A 17,146-nucleotide genomic window follows, 5' to 3' on the forward strand; every position below is an offset into this window, starting at 1 on the left:
ATTGCAAGGGTTTTGGCAGCCATGAGCCAGGAATTGTGGATGAAGACCAAATATTTTATAAAGTACACTATCGTGAACCCACCCTATCTAGCTCCATATGATGACTTAGGCATATATCTCATTAGTTGCAAAGGAGGCTAGATAGGTAGTCTTTTGGCTGGGTATTTTTCTGTGCAGCTAAAATTTTTAAACACTTAAAACATTTCTGAGAAACTTTTTAAAAAAAAATATATATCTTTATTGATTTCAGAGAGAGGAAAGGAGAGGGAGAGAGAGAGAGATAGAAACATCAATGATGAGAGAGTCATTGATCGACTCCTCCTGCATGCCCCCGACTGAGGATCGAGCCCACAACCAGGGCATGTGCCCTGACCGGGAATCGAACCCCGATCTTCTGGATCCTAGGTCGACGCTCAACCGCTGAGCCACGCCTGGCTGGGCGAGAAACTCTTAATTAATGAAAACTAATTCCTGAACTTCTCTATTCAGATTTTTTACATTATTAGCTATCTATGTATATGTCACAAATTATTTCTAGTCAGTTAGTATAGAGTCCTGTAATGTCTGGAAAGGGATACCTCAGTGTCCTATAAGATAAGATAATAGTACTCATAGGTGAGTGAGCCTACACACAAAAAATGGTATTAATGTAGTTAGAAATTGGGGGAACGTCTTTGGAGGAATCGTTAATGGCTTAGTTTATGATTCTTTCCTGTTGTTAAATGTATAGATAATGCAGTAGTGGTAGAGAAAATTCCATTGATGACAGATGATTCAGTATGGATTAGAATGCAAAATGACCACTTTATTTTAACATTTCATTAATGGAAATTTTCAAATATGCACAGAAGTAGACAGATTAGTATATTGAGCTACGTATCCGTCACCTACCTTTACCTTTACTTACCAAAGTTATCTATATTCTGCTATTCTTGTTTTACCTGTTATTAAACACCCCATTTTGGGGGTGAGGGGTTGCAGGAGTATTTTAAGGCAAATTCAAAATATTATGCGATTTATCCACAAAATTTTAATTATGTCTGTCTTAGAGAGAAACACCTCCCCCCCCTTTTTTTAAAAATATATCTTTGTTGATTTCAGAGAGAGAAAGGGAGAGGGAAAGAGAGAGATAGAAACATCAGTGATGAAAGAGTCATTGATCGGCTGCCTCCTGCATGCCCCCGACTGGGGATGGAGCCCGCAACCTAGGCACATGCCCTGACCGGGACTCGAACCCCGATCTCCTGGATCCTAGATCGACGCTCAACCGTTGAGCCAAGCCCGGCCAGGCAAAACAGTCCTTTTTAAAAACAAATCATCAAGCCATGTACTTTAATTCTTATAATAATCTTCAGAAGCTAGATTGTTAGTATAAAATCAACGAGAAGTTAAACGGGGGATGAGAAAAGGCATAATGTTTCATAATTAAGTTTAAAAAATTTGACCAAAGGACTAGGATTGCAGAGATACCACTTGACCGAAGCATATATAAGGAGGTACAGAGGTTTTAGTTCACCGCAAACTTGGTCTTCACTGACAGTGTGGTACATCTGATGTAACAACCACCATTCAGAGACTGCAGTTTAAAAGTAGTGTTTTAGTTACACGAAATAACCCTTTTGTATTCTGTCCTAGCCTTATTACTGTCTATAATATTGTGTTGCATCTAGCCACGATATTTGATGAGGATTACTGGCAAATTAGAGGATGGCCCCCAAAATTGGGAATGTGGCTTTCATGAGGGAGAATTTTTTTTTCTCCTATGTTCTCTGTCTTAGTTTGGGGTGCTGTAACAGAATGTCGCAGCTGGGGTGGCTTAAACAATAGCATTTTACTTCTTACAGTTCTGGATGCTGGGAAGTCTGAGATCAGTGTATCATCATGGTTGGGTTCTGGTGAGGACCCTGTTTCTGGCTTGCAGATGTCCATTTTCTCATGTCCTTACATGGTGAGGCAAGAGATCATCTCTCCCTGTCATTACTAATGAGGATCCTAATCTCATTCATCAGGGCCTTATCCCCATGACCTAATTACCTCCCAAAGGTCTCCATTTCCCAATACCATACATTAGTTATCAGGGCGCGTCAACATTGTATTTTGGGGGACACAAGCATTCAGTCCATTGCACTCTCCATTGTAGTCCCTCTCTGGCACAGTGCTTGGCACACGATAAGTACTTGACAATGACTAAGCAAAAGAAGGAGAAAGGGTAGACATTTATTTCATGAACTTAAATTGTTTTCCTTACAAATAAAGTTAGTTTTGCTTACAGTTTTCTCTGAAATTGTCCTTAGAAATTGTGGTGTCATTGTACTTATTAGCGTCTTTACTCTGTAGATAATATATGGACACTGTTAGGACATTCCTAAAGCATTTTTGCTGTATACCATTGGTGGAGTAGTAGAACACAGGATAATATGTAGAAAAGGAATTACAACTTTTTGTGTGTGTTAATTATTCTAACTTTGTGCTTGAGGTAAACTGTAATTTCCCCCTCCCCGAAACTTGGCATCTTGTGTAGAAAATGGAGTTACAACTTTTTGTTTGTATATTAATTGGATTCCCCCCCCCCCCCAGAAATAAGTAATCTTACATTTGCTATATGTATATAGTTACAGTAATGAAGATTTTTAAATTGTAAGATTTAATTTTAAGGTATACTTTTAGGTGGATGATGAAGATTTACAAGATGAACCTCTACAGATCACAGTTCTTGACCACGATACTTATAGTGCAAATGATGCCATCGGTAAAGTGTACATTGATATTGATCCTTTACTCTACAGTGAAGCTGCAACAGTCATCTCAGGATGGTTTCCAATTTATGATACTATACATGGTAAGGAGTATACTTTAAGAAAATAAATCTTTTAAATTTATCTTTAAAGACTATTATCTGCACTTGGTGGTTTTAAAAAATATATATATCTTTAAATGGTGTCTTATTAGACTCAGTAGTAAAGTATTTTTGGTAGAATTGTTTCTTTTCTGAAAATAATTTGAAATAATTTTCTGAGTTAAATTTGTACAATAGTAAGTAGGTGCATTATTTAAAATCATCTTATATTTGTACTCTGTTCCCAAAACATACTTTCAAACTGTATTCCATTAAACTGGACATTTTAGAGATTTGCAAAAATGTAACACAGTACCACTCTCATTTCCTCCCAAATATAGTTATTTTAATAAAAAACATTGTTTATATTAACATAGATTCATTATACTTGAAATGAAGTAATCAAATATTTTAACAATTTTCAATTTTAATTTATAATATGGTAAATATTGATAGATATGAATCACATATACAAAAACTCTTTGAGGTCCTCAATAATTTTTAAGATTGAAAGGGGTCTTGAGATCAAAAAGTTTGAGAACTGCTAGCCTAAATGAATCCAAAAGGAACTGGCAGATGTTTCTCTCTATAGTCTTGCATCTTTTTGCCTATTTTACATTTTTGACCCAGCAATTCCATTGATAGTCATTTATTATAAGAAAATGTTTGCTGAGATTTATGTATATAGGGTGTTCCCCCAAAATGTATACACACTTCAAATAATTATTAATTCCAATGTGTTAAATCTGAAAAGAAAGAAACATCAATTGAACTATCAGCTGTTAAGTGTGGCTACATTTTGGGGGGGGACAACCTATATTTATTTTGATGTTACTTATATTCTGTTATCATTTCCTGATGTATAAATTGGTAAAAAATAAGTTGGAAAACAGGATTTACTTAAATAATTTAGAGCATATATAGACCATAAGTTACATAGCCAGAACTAAAAGCATGTTTTCATAATACAGTGGCATGATGTATTATGAATTGCAAAATCCAGATTATAAAACATTATAGGATGATCCCAAATTTGTTTAGAAACAAGAGAATTGCATGTATGTAATGCTTTTGGCTAAAGTGTCAGAATACATGATAAAATGTTTACCCTTGGATAGTTTTATTTCTGGACTATAATCCTGTTTTTCCTCTTTGTCTTCTTTTGCTTTTTCCCATACTTTTTACAATGTATGCAGGGTGGGGCAAAAGTAGGTTTACAGTAGTGAGTATGTGAAACACTTGAGTTCATTCTTGTATTATTATTTATTAATTATAGTATTATTTTCCATACGAACAACTGTACATCTCCTTTTGCCCCACCTTGTGTGTATAACTTTCGTACTCAGAAAAGAAAATCCAGTCTTATATAATATTACCAATAAAAAAAGCCACTGGAGAATTAACCTGGGCTTGCATTAAATGCAGTAACTATATGAATGAATGAATGAATTTTCTAAACATTATATTAAAGATTGCTTATAGTTGATTTAAAATGTTACATGAACCCTTTGTTAGGAATATAACCTTTTATTTCAGTGGGTAAATGAACAAGCCACTCTTCTTAGAAGGGCTCCTCCATAAGTATGAATTTGACAGGAAGTCAGGACAGTCAAATAAAAATATTTAATAAATGTTTATAGAGATAGGGGCTGGGTCATTTTTATTTGTTAGGGCATCTTCTAAAAACCCTTTAGCTTGGAATTTCTTAGTTAGCTTATTGTAACTTATTACTGTATATTCATTGAAAAGAATAAGAGTTCTTTTGTGTTAAATCAGAGTTTTGCATTAGTTGTTAAGAGCATTTACTCTGGAATTTTAATCCTGGCTTCACCACTTACTAACTATTGACATTATACAAATTATTGAACTTTTATTAAACTGTAGTTTTTTCCTCTGTAAAGTGGGAATAACTAATACTACAGAAATTACCTTACTAGTTTGGTGTAAGCACTATGAGATACTGCTTGTAAAGCATTTAGAACATTATCAGTGCTCAGTAAATGTTATCATCGTCAATTTAAATGGTACTCCTTTCCAGTTAGATTGGTTCAAATAAGTGGAGGCTTGTGGTAAAAATGAATATTATTCATTCTTTAATGTATACATGTTCTTCAGAAAATGTAATAAAGAAACTACTTAAAATGAAAATTAGGAAACAAAGTTAGCATTGGTGTTATGATTGATACATTATTTTAAAATCATTAATTGGTGTTGCTTGATTATTTAATTATTCTTTATTTTTTTTAAAGTAGAAATTTGATTTTTCTTTTGAAATTATAGGTATTCGTGGGGAAATCAATGTAGTTGTCAAAGTAGACCTCTTCAATGATTTAAATCGATTTAGGCAGTCATCATGTGGAGTCAAATTCTTTTGCAGTAAGTAAATACATTTTATTACTCCTTTAACAGGAAGTTTAATAATTGATAAATATGGGAAATCAAATTAATATTGTAGAAGGCTAATGGAAAATCTATTATACTTTGGCTTTAATGCCAAAGAGAAAATTGTCAATTTTTCAGAAACAATTACTGTAGCTTTGGGGACTACTTATCTGATTTTAAAGTAAATGATATCTACTTTTTTACAAGTTCATGAAAATTTTTATTAGAAAAATTCAGTTGTGTACATGTGTGCACGTGGTCGTAATGACAATGCCCGTTGCCCAAAGGGAGGCTATACCCAGCCTGCCCCACCTCTAGCCCTTTCTCCAGCTGCTACTTCAGTCTTTACCCCGGCCTGTGAGCATGATTAGAAGGAATAACATTAAACATTGCTGGTGCCCTAGCTGGGTTTGCTCAGTGGTTAGAGTGTTGGCCCGCAGACTGAAGGGTCCCAGGTTTGATTTCAGCCAAGGGCATGTACCTTCGTTGCAGGCTCAATGCTGGGCCTCGGTCAGTGCACAAGTGGGAGGCAGCCAATGGATGTGTCTCTCACATCAATGTTTCTATCTTTCTCTCTCTTCCCCCCTTCCACTCTCTCTGAAAACAATGGAAAAAACAACAACAAAAAACCTTGCCGGTAACAGCCACTTAATGCCAATAGAAAGCGTACTAGGTGAAGGTCTTTGGATTTTTCCCAGAATTTTAAAGAATCAACATATTAATGAAACATTTTAACCTCATTTACTTTAAAAAAATATATATATTTTTTTATTTTTAGAGAGATAAGGGAAAGAGGGAGAGAGAGAGAAACATCGATTGGCTGCTTCCTGTAGCCCCTTCCTGGGGATCAGATCCACAGCCCAGGAATGTGCCCTGACCAGGAATCAAATCAGCAACCTTTTGGTGCACAGGATGATGCCCAACCAACTGAGCAACACTGGCCAGGGCAACCTCATTTACTTTTAAACCTTATGTTTCACGGTATTGAGCCCGAAGGTAGAGAATTGATTGTTAAAGCACTGTGTAAAAATAAAATTATCGGATACCTAAGAATGACTGGAAACAAGGTTGAAAACAAAGGTAGAATGTGTTTTTGCTGCAATGCTACAAATTAATTTATCCTTAGAGAAATTAGATCTGGGTGCCTTCATTTGAGAAGGTAAAGTGTGATCACATTTGCTACAGCCCTAACTCAGAACCAAACAATGAAGGGAATAAACCTAAACTGACCTGTGGTGAACAGGTTTAAGACTCTACCAAAAAAAAAATCCCTGCCTTATTGAATTACATATGTGTAAGAATATAAAAAATTGGCTTATAAGACAGGTGAGCCACTGTATCTGAAGAGTAGCCTATGCTACTTTGATGTCCCCTGGTTGTCATTAGTCAGCAACAACATAGAGGGAGAAGGACTTGGTGCACTTTCTTAGTCAAAGAGAACAAATCCCACACTCTCTAATATCTACATTTGCGGAAACAAATTTGATGAGGCTACATGTGTGGCATGTTCAGACTTCATTCAAATGGGCCAACTAAAACTAAACAATACAGATGTGGAGCCTTTTGTGGTAGATGGATGTATGTATCTTGCAGAGGTCTCCAGTGGCCTTAAAAGCCATAATTATTAGACACCAACTTATGGAGAAGCTTGTGGCCACTCACCTAATGCAGGTTTTACTCTTGTACCAGTAAGTCAACATCTATGAAAAACAAGGTTAAAAATGTCACATATTTGTTTTATTACTTTCACAGAGGTTAGTATTTTGTTGGCATTAAAATTTTTTCACAAGTTAGAACAAGTGACTTTTGTCAAATGTGTAAAAGATATGACTTATTAAACTTTGTATAACTGTCAAAAAGAAAAAAAATCCAGTGGTATTTTATGCTGGAAGAGGACACTGAAAGATAGGAGTAGAGCACTGTGGTGCTATCCAAAATTACATAGGCTTCTACAGGTATGGAGCCATGCATGAATGCCATGCAGTATGGCTCAGAATAGGCCAGATCTGGGCAATTCATAGCCATTTTGGATTAATAGGGATGAAAAATCCTAAGTAGTTGAGTTAGCTTCAAGGCACGAATGTCTGTTTTAAGAAACTAGTTTGGTTTAGATGTTCTCAGGTTCTTTTTTTGAATCTGATCAGATCTTAGTTAAATCCAATGACATTTGGTGTTTTACATCTTAAATGAGTCTGTTAAGCAGAGTGACTATTGAACCATTGGCCATATGGCCATGCATTAGAAACTGCAGAGCTGTATCACTCCTCATTATGTCAGAAAGGTTTGATTTTTGAGGCTGGCGTACAGAACTTTTTCATAGGGCTTTGAATAAATAGAGCTTTTTGTATGCATTATCTACTTGTCACCTATTTAGATAATAATCAGCTAGTGAACTTTGATTTTTTGCGGTTTGTATTGAATGTTATTTAAGAAGTCTTAGCTGTTTTCTAAATTATAAAAGTACAGTGTATATTCATTATGCTTACATGGGAAAGATGAGATGTCTCATGAAAGAAAATGATTATTTGTAAGAATAATTTGTAAGACTGTTTGCTTGGAAGTATTATTATAATTACATGTAGATTGTCACAGTAAAAGATCTTCTTGTACTATACATCCAAAAGGTAAGAACTTAGTTGTACATTTTTTTAAAAAATTGATTTAACCTTGTGATAAATAGAAGCATAATAGACAGTTTCTTTTAACAGCAACATCTATTCCAAAGTGCTATAGAGCTGTAATAATTCATGGATTTGTAGAAGAACTTGTGGTCAATGAAGACCCAGAATATCAATGGATTGATCGAATTCGCACACCACGAGCATCAAATGAGGCCAGACAGAGACTCATTTCTTTAATGTCAGGTATTTTTTTTTAAAAACTTCATTACTGATTGACTTAATATTCCCAAATTTTTTACTTTCTTTTGATATGCTACCTCAAATTTTACAATGAAGACTGTGAATTATAAACAACTGATTCCTTACCCCTGGCCCTATCCTCCTGAACACATGAATTTCCATCTTACAATAAGGAGAAATCTAATCAGAAGCTTATAATTCCTTCTTAACTAGGCAGTAAAAGGAAACTGTGCTCATGAAGTAGTATAGTGGAAAGTGTCTGCGCAAGGAGATAGGAAACTGGGTTTTAGTTTTTTCTCTCAGCATTTATTTATAATCAGATTTAGGTAACCTGTCTCATGCTTTCTTTTCAAATGCTGCCTTTTCATAGCCCTTCTCTGACAACTTATATCTCCTTCTATCTCTCCCTGCCACTTTTACCCAATTACTTTTCTTATTTTTCTTTGAAGAACTTATTTATCATCTAAAATTTATGTTTATATGTGTATATATGTGAGTGTCTATATGCACAGACACATTCATACATATTTACTAGACAAATAAGTATAAATATTTATATTTAATAAATTTATGTATTTTAAATATATACTTATACCTATATTACTATTTAATTATATTAAACTTATATTATTTATAAGTATATTTACGTTTATATACTTTTAAATTATACTTAAAATATATTTATGCCCTGCTGGGCGTGGTTTAGCGGTTGAACATCGACCTAGGATCCAGGAGATCGTGGTTCGATTCCCAGTCAGAGCACATGCCCAGGTTGTGGCCTTGATCCCCAGTGGGGGGCATGTGAGAGGCAGCTGATCAATGACTCTCTCATCATTGATATTTCTCGCTCTCTCCCTCTCCCTTCCTCTCTCTGAAATTGATAAAAGTATATTAAAAAAAGTACTTATAAATATATTTATACTTATATTGCTATTAAATTAATTATATTTAATTAATATTTATAAATAATAATGAATACGTTATATTCATATTTAATGTTTAACACATTAAATAATACATTTAATTAAGTTATATTTGTATATTCTCCATATTTGTATTTTACGATATATAATAATATATAATGCCTAAATTATAATTATATTTGATTACATTATATGCTATGTATTCTATATATTATATTTAATGTTTATATTTGTTTTTTGTCTGTTTCTCTCACATTATATAAACTTCACTAGATTTGAGGCTTTACCTTTCTAGCTTATATATCTAGCACTTAGAAGAAAGGAGGAATGCCAGGCACATAGCACACAACCAAAAATTATTTGGTAAATGAATGCTACCTGCCACATCTGTAAAATGTAGTTAATAATATCTTGCCACCCTGAAAGTTGGTTCACTTTAAGTTATAAAAATCCATGATTTTTTAGACTCTTTTATTACTACCATATCCAGTTTTATTTCATAGAATGTGGAGATATAAAGCAGAATGAGTTTCCTTCCTTTTTTGTAGGTGAACTGCAGAGGAAGATTGGCTTGAAAGTGCTTGAAATGAGAGGGAATGCGGTTGTTGGGTACTTGCAGTGTTTTGACCTGGAAGGCGAATCTGGTTTAGTGGTACGAGCCATAGGAACAGCGTGTACACTGGATAAATTAAGTAGCCCAGCAGCATTCCTTCCTGCATGCAATTCCCCATCCAAAGAAATGAAGGAGTAAGTATGAATCAATGAATTGTTCTTAAGGAACTTTTTATTTTACCCATACATGTTCATTTGACTTGAAACATTTTAGTAGTGTTCAACGTACATTTTTTCCTAAGATAATTTTTCTTATCAGAGATGACTGTCAAATTTGAAACTTAAAACTATTTAGATATTCCTAACATTTTATTTATAGTCTTAATATGAAATTCAAATAAAGTAATATAAGCTTATCCAGATCTTTAAAAACTGTACATCTAAAGCATAAAATGAATATTCATGCATTGCGTGGAATTTTACTTATTCTCTGGAGCATGCTTAAAACCCTATACCTGATCATTCAATTATGCTTATTATCAGCAACATATAGAAAGCAGGGAAGATTGACTTGTACAGGGGTCTCAAACTTGAATGTCTATAGAGGCCAAACAGTTTATATAAATAATTGGGCATAATAAATAGGTAATACCGTGTACCATATAAAGCAGATGTTGGCAAACTTTTTTTATAAAAGGCCAGATACTAAATATTTCAGGCACTAGCTATATAGTTTCTGTCTTCATTTACTGAAAAAAGGAGTTTGTTGATCCTGATCTAAAGGAGTTTAGGCTCGCACATTTTTTAAAAACTATGTGTGATCCAAGAAAATACTTTTGTTGGGTGGTGTCATTGTTCAACATAGTGGTGCTGGTGCTGTCAAAAGGAAATGTTTGAAACAAACTTTCTATTATAATGATGGGATGAGGGAGACCAATCCTGCTGGAGACTAGAAATGCTGACTCTCCTTCACAGCAAGGGACAGCTCTGTACTGTGAAAACTTTTTCCGTCCTAAATGCCAGTGGTACTTCCAGTGAGAATCACTGGTCTAGAGATTCTTCTAGATCAAGGCTCAACAAACTTTTTTTGTAAATAACCAGAACATACAGGTAAATAATTTATTCTTTGCCAACAGTAGCTTCTCAACTCTGCTGCTGTCCTGTGAAAGCAGCCATCAGCAGTATGCAAATTAACGAGTGTGGTTGTGTTCCAATAAAAGTTACTTCCTCACAAAACAGATGGCAGGATGGATTTGGCCTGTAGTTTGCTGACCCCTTTCCTTTATCATCAGTGAGTCAGAATTCTACACTCAGAAAACCTGAAATGTTTTCTAGTTCAGCAGTAGTCAAGAGAGGTTGACTAGAAAACAATTACAATCTTTTTTTAAAAACAATCTTTTTAAAAAAGATTTTCCTCTTTAAGTTTATTCTTTTTGTTTAATTATTTCCTTTCTGCTGGCCTTAAATTATTTGGATTAAATTTTAGTCACAAGAGGGAACACGTATATTGCTTAATTTTACTTGGAAATACTTTCCAAGTGAAATAACTGTTTTCAGTAAATTGGAAGAGTGAATTTGCTTTATATTCCACTTACAATGTGTCTTAAAAATATATCAACCGCCTGCTGCTACAAGTAAAGTCAGATTGCAAGGGTAGATTTTGGGGGGAATTCAGATTTTTTTCCTCTCTTTCCATAGCAAATTTAAGTAAGGACCTGGGTCCCTCCTCCTCCTACCACCCTTCATCTTTATTGACACTGCCTCAGGGGTCTGGCTTTTGCAGCTATGATGTCTGAAGTTTTCCTCTTGTCACTAAATTACTTAACGGAAAGAGAAAGCCATATTACCTGTTGGTGTCTTAGAATGATACATGGGGTAGTAGGGGAATACGTTTTGTCTGCATTCCGGAAGTGTTTCAGTGATGCAAATCTGCTAGGATTGTGTACATTTTCTCCTTTTCTAACTTTGTTGTAACCATTTGCCTTAAATTGTCAAATATTCACACTATGAAGAATTTTAAGTTGCTTCATTAAGATTTTTCTGAAAGACATCTTGCTACCTGAGTCATGTTATTTAAAAACAACAACACACACAAAACCTTAATACTCAGGCTGCTTTATTTCAACTAGCTTCTCTGTATTTTTTATAATGAATCAGTTTGAGTGCTAGCTTAAAGTTGTTTTATGAGTCAGTTGATTATAATTATTCTGGTATTTAATTATAACATTATTGATTCTAGACAGGAATTTGATAAAAGGTAGTTTGGATTATGTTCCTGCCTGAATGGATTTGATATTTGAAGTGCCAGTAGGGTGTTGTTGTAAGGCAGCCTTTCATGCAAGGAGACTGATAAGAATTAGAACTCCAAGAATACATTATGAAGCTCCAGTATATTTGGATTTTAATGTGATGTCATAATTTGAACATTTTGCAATGTTCATTTTATTTTATTTTATTCATTTTATTTTACTTTTATTAATGGTGTGTTCTACTCCATCAGTTTTTTTTTTTTTTTTTCCTTTTAGATGTTTGATGTAAAGCACAATATAAATCTTTTTGGTGTTTCCTAGCTGAATTATCTTGATGGTAGAAAGTGCATTTAAATATGATTTATTGCTTCTCTACTTTAGGGGGAAAAAGTGCTAAGAGATTTTAGCCATAGTTCCTTCTCTGTATGGCACTGATTCTTAGAGTTTTAAACTTCATTAGCCTCTTCAACAGAGAGAGAAAAAACAAAAATAAAACCTCACTCAGTTTGTATACAAATAAATCACCAATGAGATGTTTGATTTTTATTAGTTATATTTAACACATTTTAAATTTAAAAGAGCAACAGAAACATTTGTCCTGTTGTAAAATCAGTGATATTTTCAGAAAGTAGTCTGTAGACTATTATTGCCGATGTTTGAACCTTGACAAATTGTAATTGTTGGGAATGTCCACTGGGCAATGGAAAAGAAAAAAAGAAGCCAGGAAAAGTTGGGCTCTTGGCCTGCTTTTGATTTGAATTCTATAAAAATGGGGATATGATAGTTTTTCAGAGTGTATACAAGGATTCTTTTCACCTCATTTTGCATAAGCAAAAGCATTGCATAGTGAAATAATTGCTAATATAAAGTTGAAGATTCTTAGTTCTACAATATATCTTTTCCCCCCATCCAATGTAATTATGACCTTTTAGCCAAATTTCTTGATGAAAATTTGAAATGTTGTATATGAATATATGCCTGTGTGTATCTGATCTAAATATACCTATACATTCGCATGATGTGGCCTATTGCAGGATATAAGTTAATATCTTATAGAATTTCAATTCACAATGTAGTTTAATCTGTTTAAGTTTAAATAATATTCTGTTTGAGAGAGAGACAAAAATAATTTACATTGCTTTATTAATGTGTTTTTAAAAGCAGTGTTTCTTTGCTTCATTTTGTTCCCAGTATAACTTGGGTTTAAGCTATATATTTGGTGTGCGAAAATATGCAGTGTTTATATCTGCTTATATCCATTCAGTTCAGTCATTTCTTTATGCGTAATTTTTCTTATTCTTAAGCACTCTTGTCTCGAGATTCTAGACAGAAACAATTTTCTTAGTTGAACTTTCTTTATGGAAAATATAATTAATTATATTAGCAGTTATTCATATCTCCATTTCAAAGATAATATAAGAACTTTATAGACTTTTCACTTTATGGGTGTTTTCTCCCTAAAATTCTAAGGTGATCAAAATAATAACAAACATATTAAAGCAACTTAAATCCAAATCTTAGTCTTTGTTTAAAATTGAATTCCACTGATAATTCTGCCTGCTATTTTTCATATGCACAGTCCTAATTTATTAATCTGATCCTTTAAAACTATAACTATATCCTAATGAATGAATGAATATTTAGCTAATTTTTAAAATTTCCATTTGTTTTTTGCATGCTAGGGATTAAAAAAATAATTCCTCTCCCCTAACTAAAGCTCCTTTGAAATTATTTTAACATAACTTTGCTATCTGTTGTATGTATTGTTTTGTTTTCTTCCACTTTGACCACAAATTCCCTCAGGTCTCCGCTGGTTCATCCTCCAAGCCATGGATGCCGCTCGACTCACAACAGCCCAATTCACACTGCTACTGGCTCACGACTTACTCAGAACTTCTCTGTGTCTGTTCCCACTCTCATCTATACTGGTACGAGACTGCTCAGACTCCAGAGCTGGGGAAGGCAGGCCACAGGCAGAGCGGCTGCAGAGGGCAGGCAGGCAGGTAGTGTAGGCAGGTACCGCAAGTCTTGGCTTCCTCCTTTTCTCACTCACAGTCCAGCTGCAGTGAAGAAATCCTGTATTTGGCCTCCACAGGGGCTCTAACTACATGGAAGCGAAAGTGTCCTTCCAGTTTCCAAAGTCTCTTCCATAGACCCTCTCAGAACCCTGTCTTGTGTATGTGTACTGTGAGTTCTTAGGAGAATCCTCCAGTATGTATTTTTGCCATTACAACCACATTCGGTTATAATAAAAATTGATGATTGGATTCTAAAGGAAATAGCTACCAAAGCTTCGGATTTCCTTATTTTCTTTATATACAAAGCTTGTTATAGTAGGGTCTGTTTTATTCTGTGAAAGAGAGCTTTTGGAAAACAGGTAAGCAACTATTCTGCACACAATGCAGTGTTTCTGTGTAGCTACATTCATTTTCCTCTCTGCTGTGTTTTTAGCTGTGGCACTCGATGCTAGAGGATAAGGAAACATTTTTCTTTTGATGATATCTGTGTGTGTGCAAATATAAAAACAATTGTGAATATTTACACACACCATTTGCAGTCATTGTTTCTTTGGTAACTTAAAAAAGCTTTGTTTATTTGAAAGTATTTTCAGTCATGTATTTATTCGTTTTATTTCTCCTTTTAATATTTTTTACCCTCCTTAGTCTGTCATTTCATGCTTTTTTGCTTTTTTACTTGGCTTATTAACTGTTTCAGTGCAGATAATTATTTATCTGAAGAATGATGAATGGTTAAACAGCAGTTGGTTGACTTTGGCCTCATACCCAGCTCCACACTTAAGAAATGACTGCTGGCCCTGCCCCAACACTTTCTTGGTGTTTGGATCATGCTGCCTTCTGTCAAGTCCTTTGGCACATGATTACTTAATATTTTTCCACCTTCTTCTGGCAGGATTCCCTTCAATGAAGATCCCAACCCCAATACTCACTCATCAGGACCCTCCACCCCTCTGAAAAACCAAACTTATTCCTTTTCACCTTCCAAGTCCTACAGTCGACAGTCCTCTTCTTCTGACACAGATTTGAGTTTGACACCCAAAACTGGTAAGGCGCTTCCACCCACCTTTTATTTTATTTATTTTATTTTTTTCAAATTTATTTCTGTTTCTTGTTAGCTTTCCATCCAAGCCTTTTCTCCTGTTTTTTGGCATTTAAGTTAAAAGATAATGTGAATAGTGATCACTTTCAGTTACTACAATTAAAATATGAAAATTTTGTGTAGTTCAGAAATTACCATGCTCAGAGATCTGCATTTTATTGATTTAATAATAGTGTAGCTATGAAGTGCAGGATTTATTTTTGCAGTAGGTATTTTTCATTTCATGCTTAAATTAAGAGGAATAACATCATAAAGCATTTGAATAAAAAGTAACACTAATAGCTTGCAGTTGAATTCCTCATGCAGTATAAGCATTTTGAATTCATTGTTTCTGTCTGTTTCTGAATTTATTTGTAAGATTTTATTATGAAAAAAATCTTAACTAAAATGGTTATTTTGGAATACATACATCTATTAACTTTTTGTTATTTAAAATGTTTGGTTTTTCTTATTCTGTAGATTAGGAAATAGCAGTTTTGCTTTACTTATTGCATATGTCTTAATGTATGAAATTTATAATTTTTCTGTCTCCTATGTGTGTTTTGTTAATCTGAGTTTTTCTGAATATGTTTTCTGACAAAAATTGATTAAAAATTAAATTAGTTCCTTCATAAAATAGAATTAACTTATTTAATCATTAAATTATTATTCTCAAGAAAAATAAAAAATAAAACACTTAAAAGTTAATAGTTTGCAATTTTTGTAAATATTATTTTTTTTCTGGCAGTTATCATGCCAGACTAATAAAAACATTTTGCATAGTTCTTATTTGTGTTATTTTATTTTTTTAAATATATCTTTATTGATTTCAGAGAGAGGAAAGGAGGGGGAGGGAGAGAGAGAGAGAGAGAGGTAGAAACATCAATGATTAGAGAGCCATTGATCAGCTGCCTCTTGCACGCCCCGACTGGGAATCGAGCCCGCAACCCGGGCATGTGCCCTGACCAGGAATCGAACCCCGATCGCCTGGATGCTAGGTTGACACTCAACTGCTGAGCTACGCCTGGCTGGGCTCTTTGTGTTATTTTAAATTTATCTTTAATAACCTTATTTTTGTTAGAGAAGAAATTTATAAAATGGCCCCAAAATTTATGAAAACAATATAAAGAAATCTAATTCTAGAACCAGTGCTACTTTCAAAGTAAAGAAAGGGTATTAAAAAAACAAACCTGTAGATTTAATACCTACTTTTTTATAAATGTAGCCATTTATATGAGCACCTAATTCTTGGAAAGGAATAATGTGTTGACATGTGGCATCTTAACCATGTTCATGACATAAAATGGAACTGTTCAAATAGGGGTTTTCTTTGTTTTTGTTTTGTACTAAAGAATGATATTCTGGCCTTGGTTTTATGACAATCAAAACAAGAAAGACTTAGGATAGTATCTGAAGAATAAATTCTCTTAAAAGTATTTTTAAAACTTTGTCCACTGGCTTTTATTTGTGTATTCCAGGCCACTTTTCAATATTCTTTAAATTTTTAAAATTATTTCCTTGATCTTTCTGTTTCTTTTTCTTTATTTTACCATAAAATCCAAGACTAAAGAAGATTGTCAAGTAATAAATTAACTGAACCAGCCTACTCTTCTCAGCTTTCTAGTTTGCAATCAGTTGTATTATTCAATGAAAACTTTTTTGCATTTTATTTTCTAGCTCTAACTTTTTAGTTTTAAAAAACTTATTTATAATAGAGGTATTTTCATATATTTCTATATTTATTTATAAGCTACCTCTAAATAAATTATTTTGGTTTTGGCCATAGCATATTTATAGAATATTAGCCAGTTTTAGTCCTTTGACTTTATCTTGAGTCCCTGAATTATCTTTGAATACTCCTGAGGGGCATTCTCATTTCTTTTTTTCTTTGTATTAAAATTCATTTTAGAGAGACGAAGGGGGTGGGGGAGAGAGAGTGAGAGAGGGAAAGAAAGAAATCGATGTGAGAAACATCGATTGGCTGCCTCCTGAACATGCTCCAACCAGGGATTGAACCCACAACCCGGGTATGTGCCCTAACTGGGAATCGAAACTGCCAGCTTTTGGTGCACAGGATGATGTTCCATGCTCCAACCAACTGAGCCTCACCAGCCAGGGTAGCATTCCCAATTCCTGTGGAGATTTAAAATAGCAAAATATGATTGTTCTAAAATTTCTAAAACTGTAATTCATTATGTATTTCATAATTATCTGGCTTTTAACTTATGTATATCTAAAATCAGTCTT

At 33.9% G+C, this 17,146-nt stretch overlaps 1 protein-coding gene across 5 annotated transcripts in view; it reads left to right on the top strand.

Moving 5' to 3' along the window:
* The window catches only part of C2CD5 (C2 calcium dependent domain containing 5), an 88,486-nt gene that overhangs the window by 13,399 nt on the left and 57,941 nt on the right, over positions 1–17,146 (top strand). For 3 of the 5 annotated variants that reach the window (XM_081127519.1, XM_081127517.1, XM_081127518.1), the window contains exons 4-8: positions 2,668–2,839; positions 5,117–5,212; positions 7,927–8,082; positions 9,551–9,749; positions 14,714–14,865. In XM_081127519.1, coding sequence (XP_080983645.1) covers positions 2,668–2,839; positions 5,117–5,212; positions 7,927–8,082; positions 9,551–9,749; positions 14,714–14,865 — 775 coding nt within the window. Of the gene's footprint in view, positions 1–2,667; positions 2,840–5,116; positions 5,213–7,926; positions 8,083–9,550; positions 9,750–13,612; positions 13,732–14,713; positions 14,866–17,146 lie in introns of those variants that run through there. The other 2 variants (XM_081127520.1, XM_081127521.1) reach the window with 1 other exon arrangement.

Source organism: Miniopterus schreibersii, assembly GCF_964146895.1.
Source record: "Miniopterus schreibersii genome assembly, chromosome: 2".
In the NCBI taxonomy this organism is placed as follows: domain Eukaryota; kingdom Metazoa; phylum Chordata; class Mammalia; order Chiroptera; family Miniopteridae; genus Miniopterus; species Miniopterus schreibersii.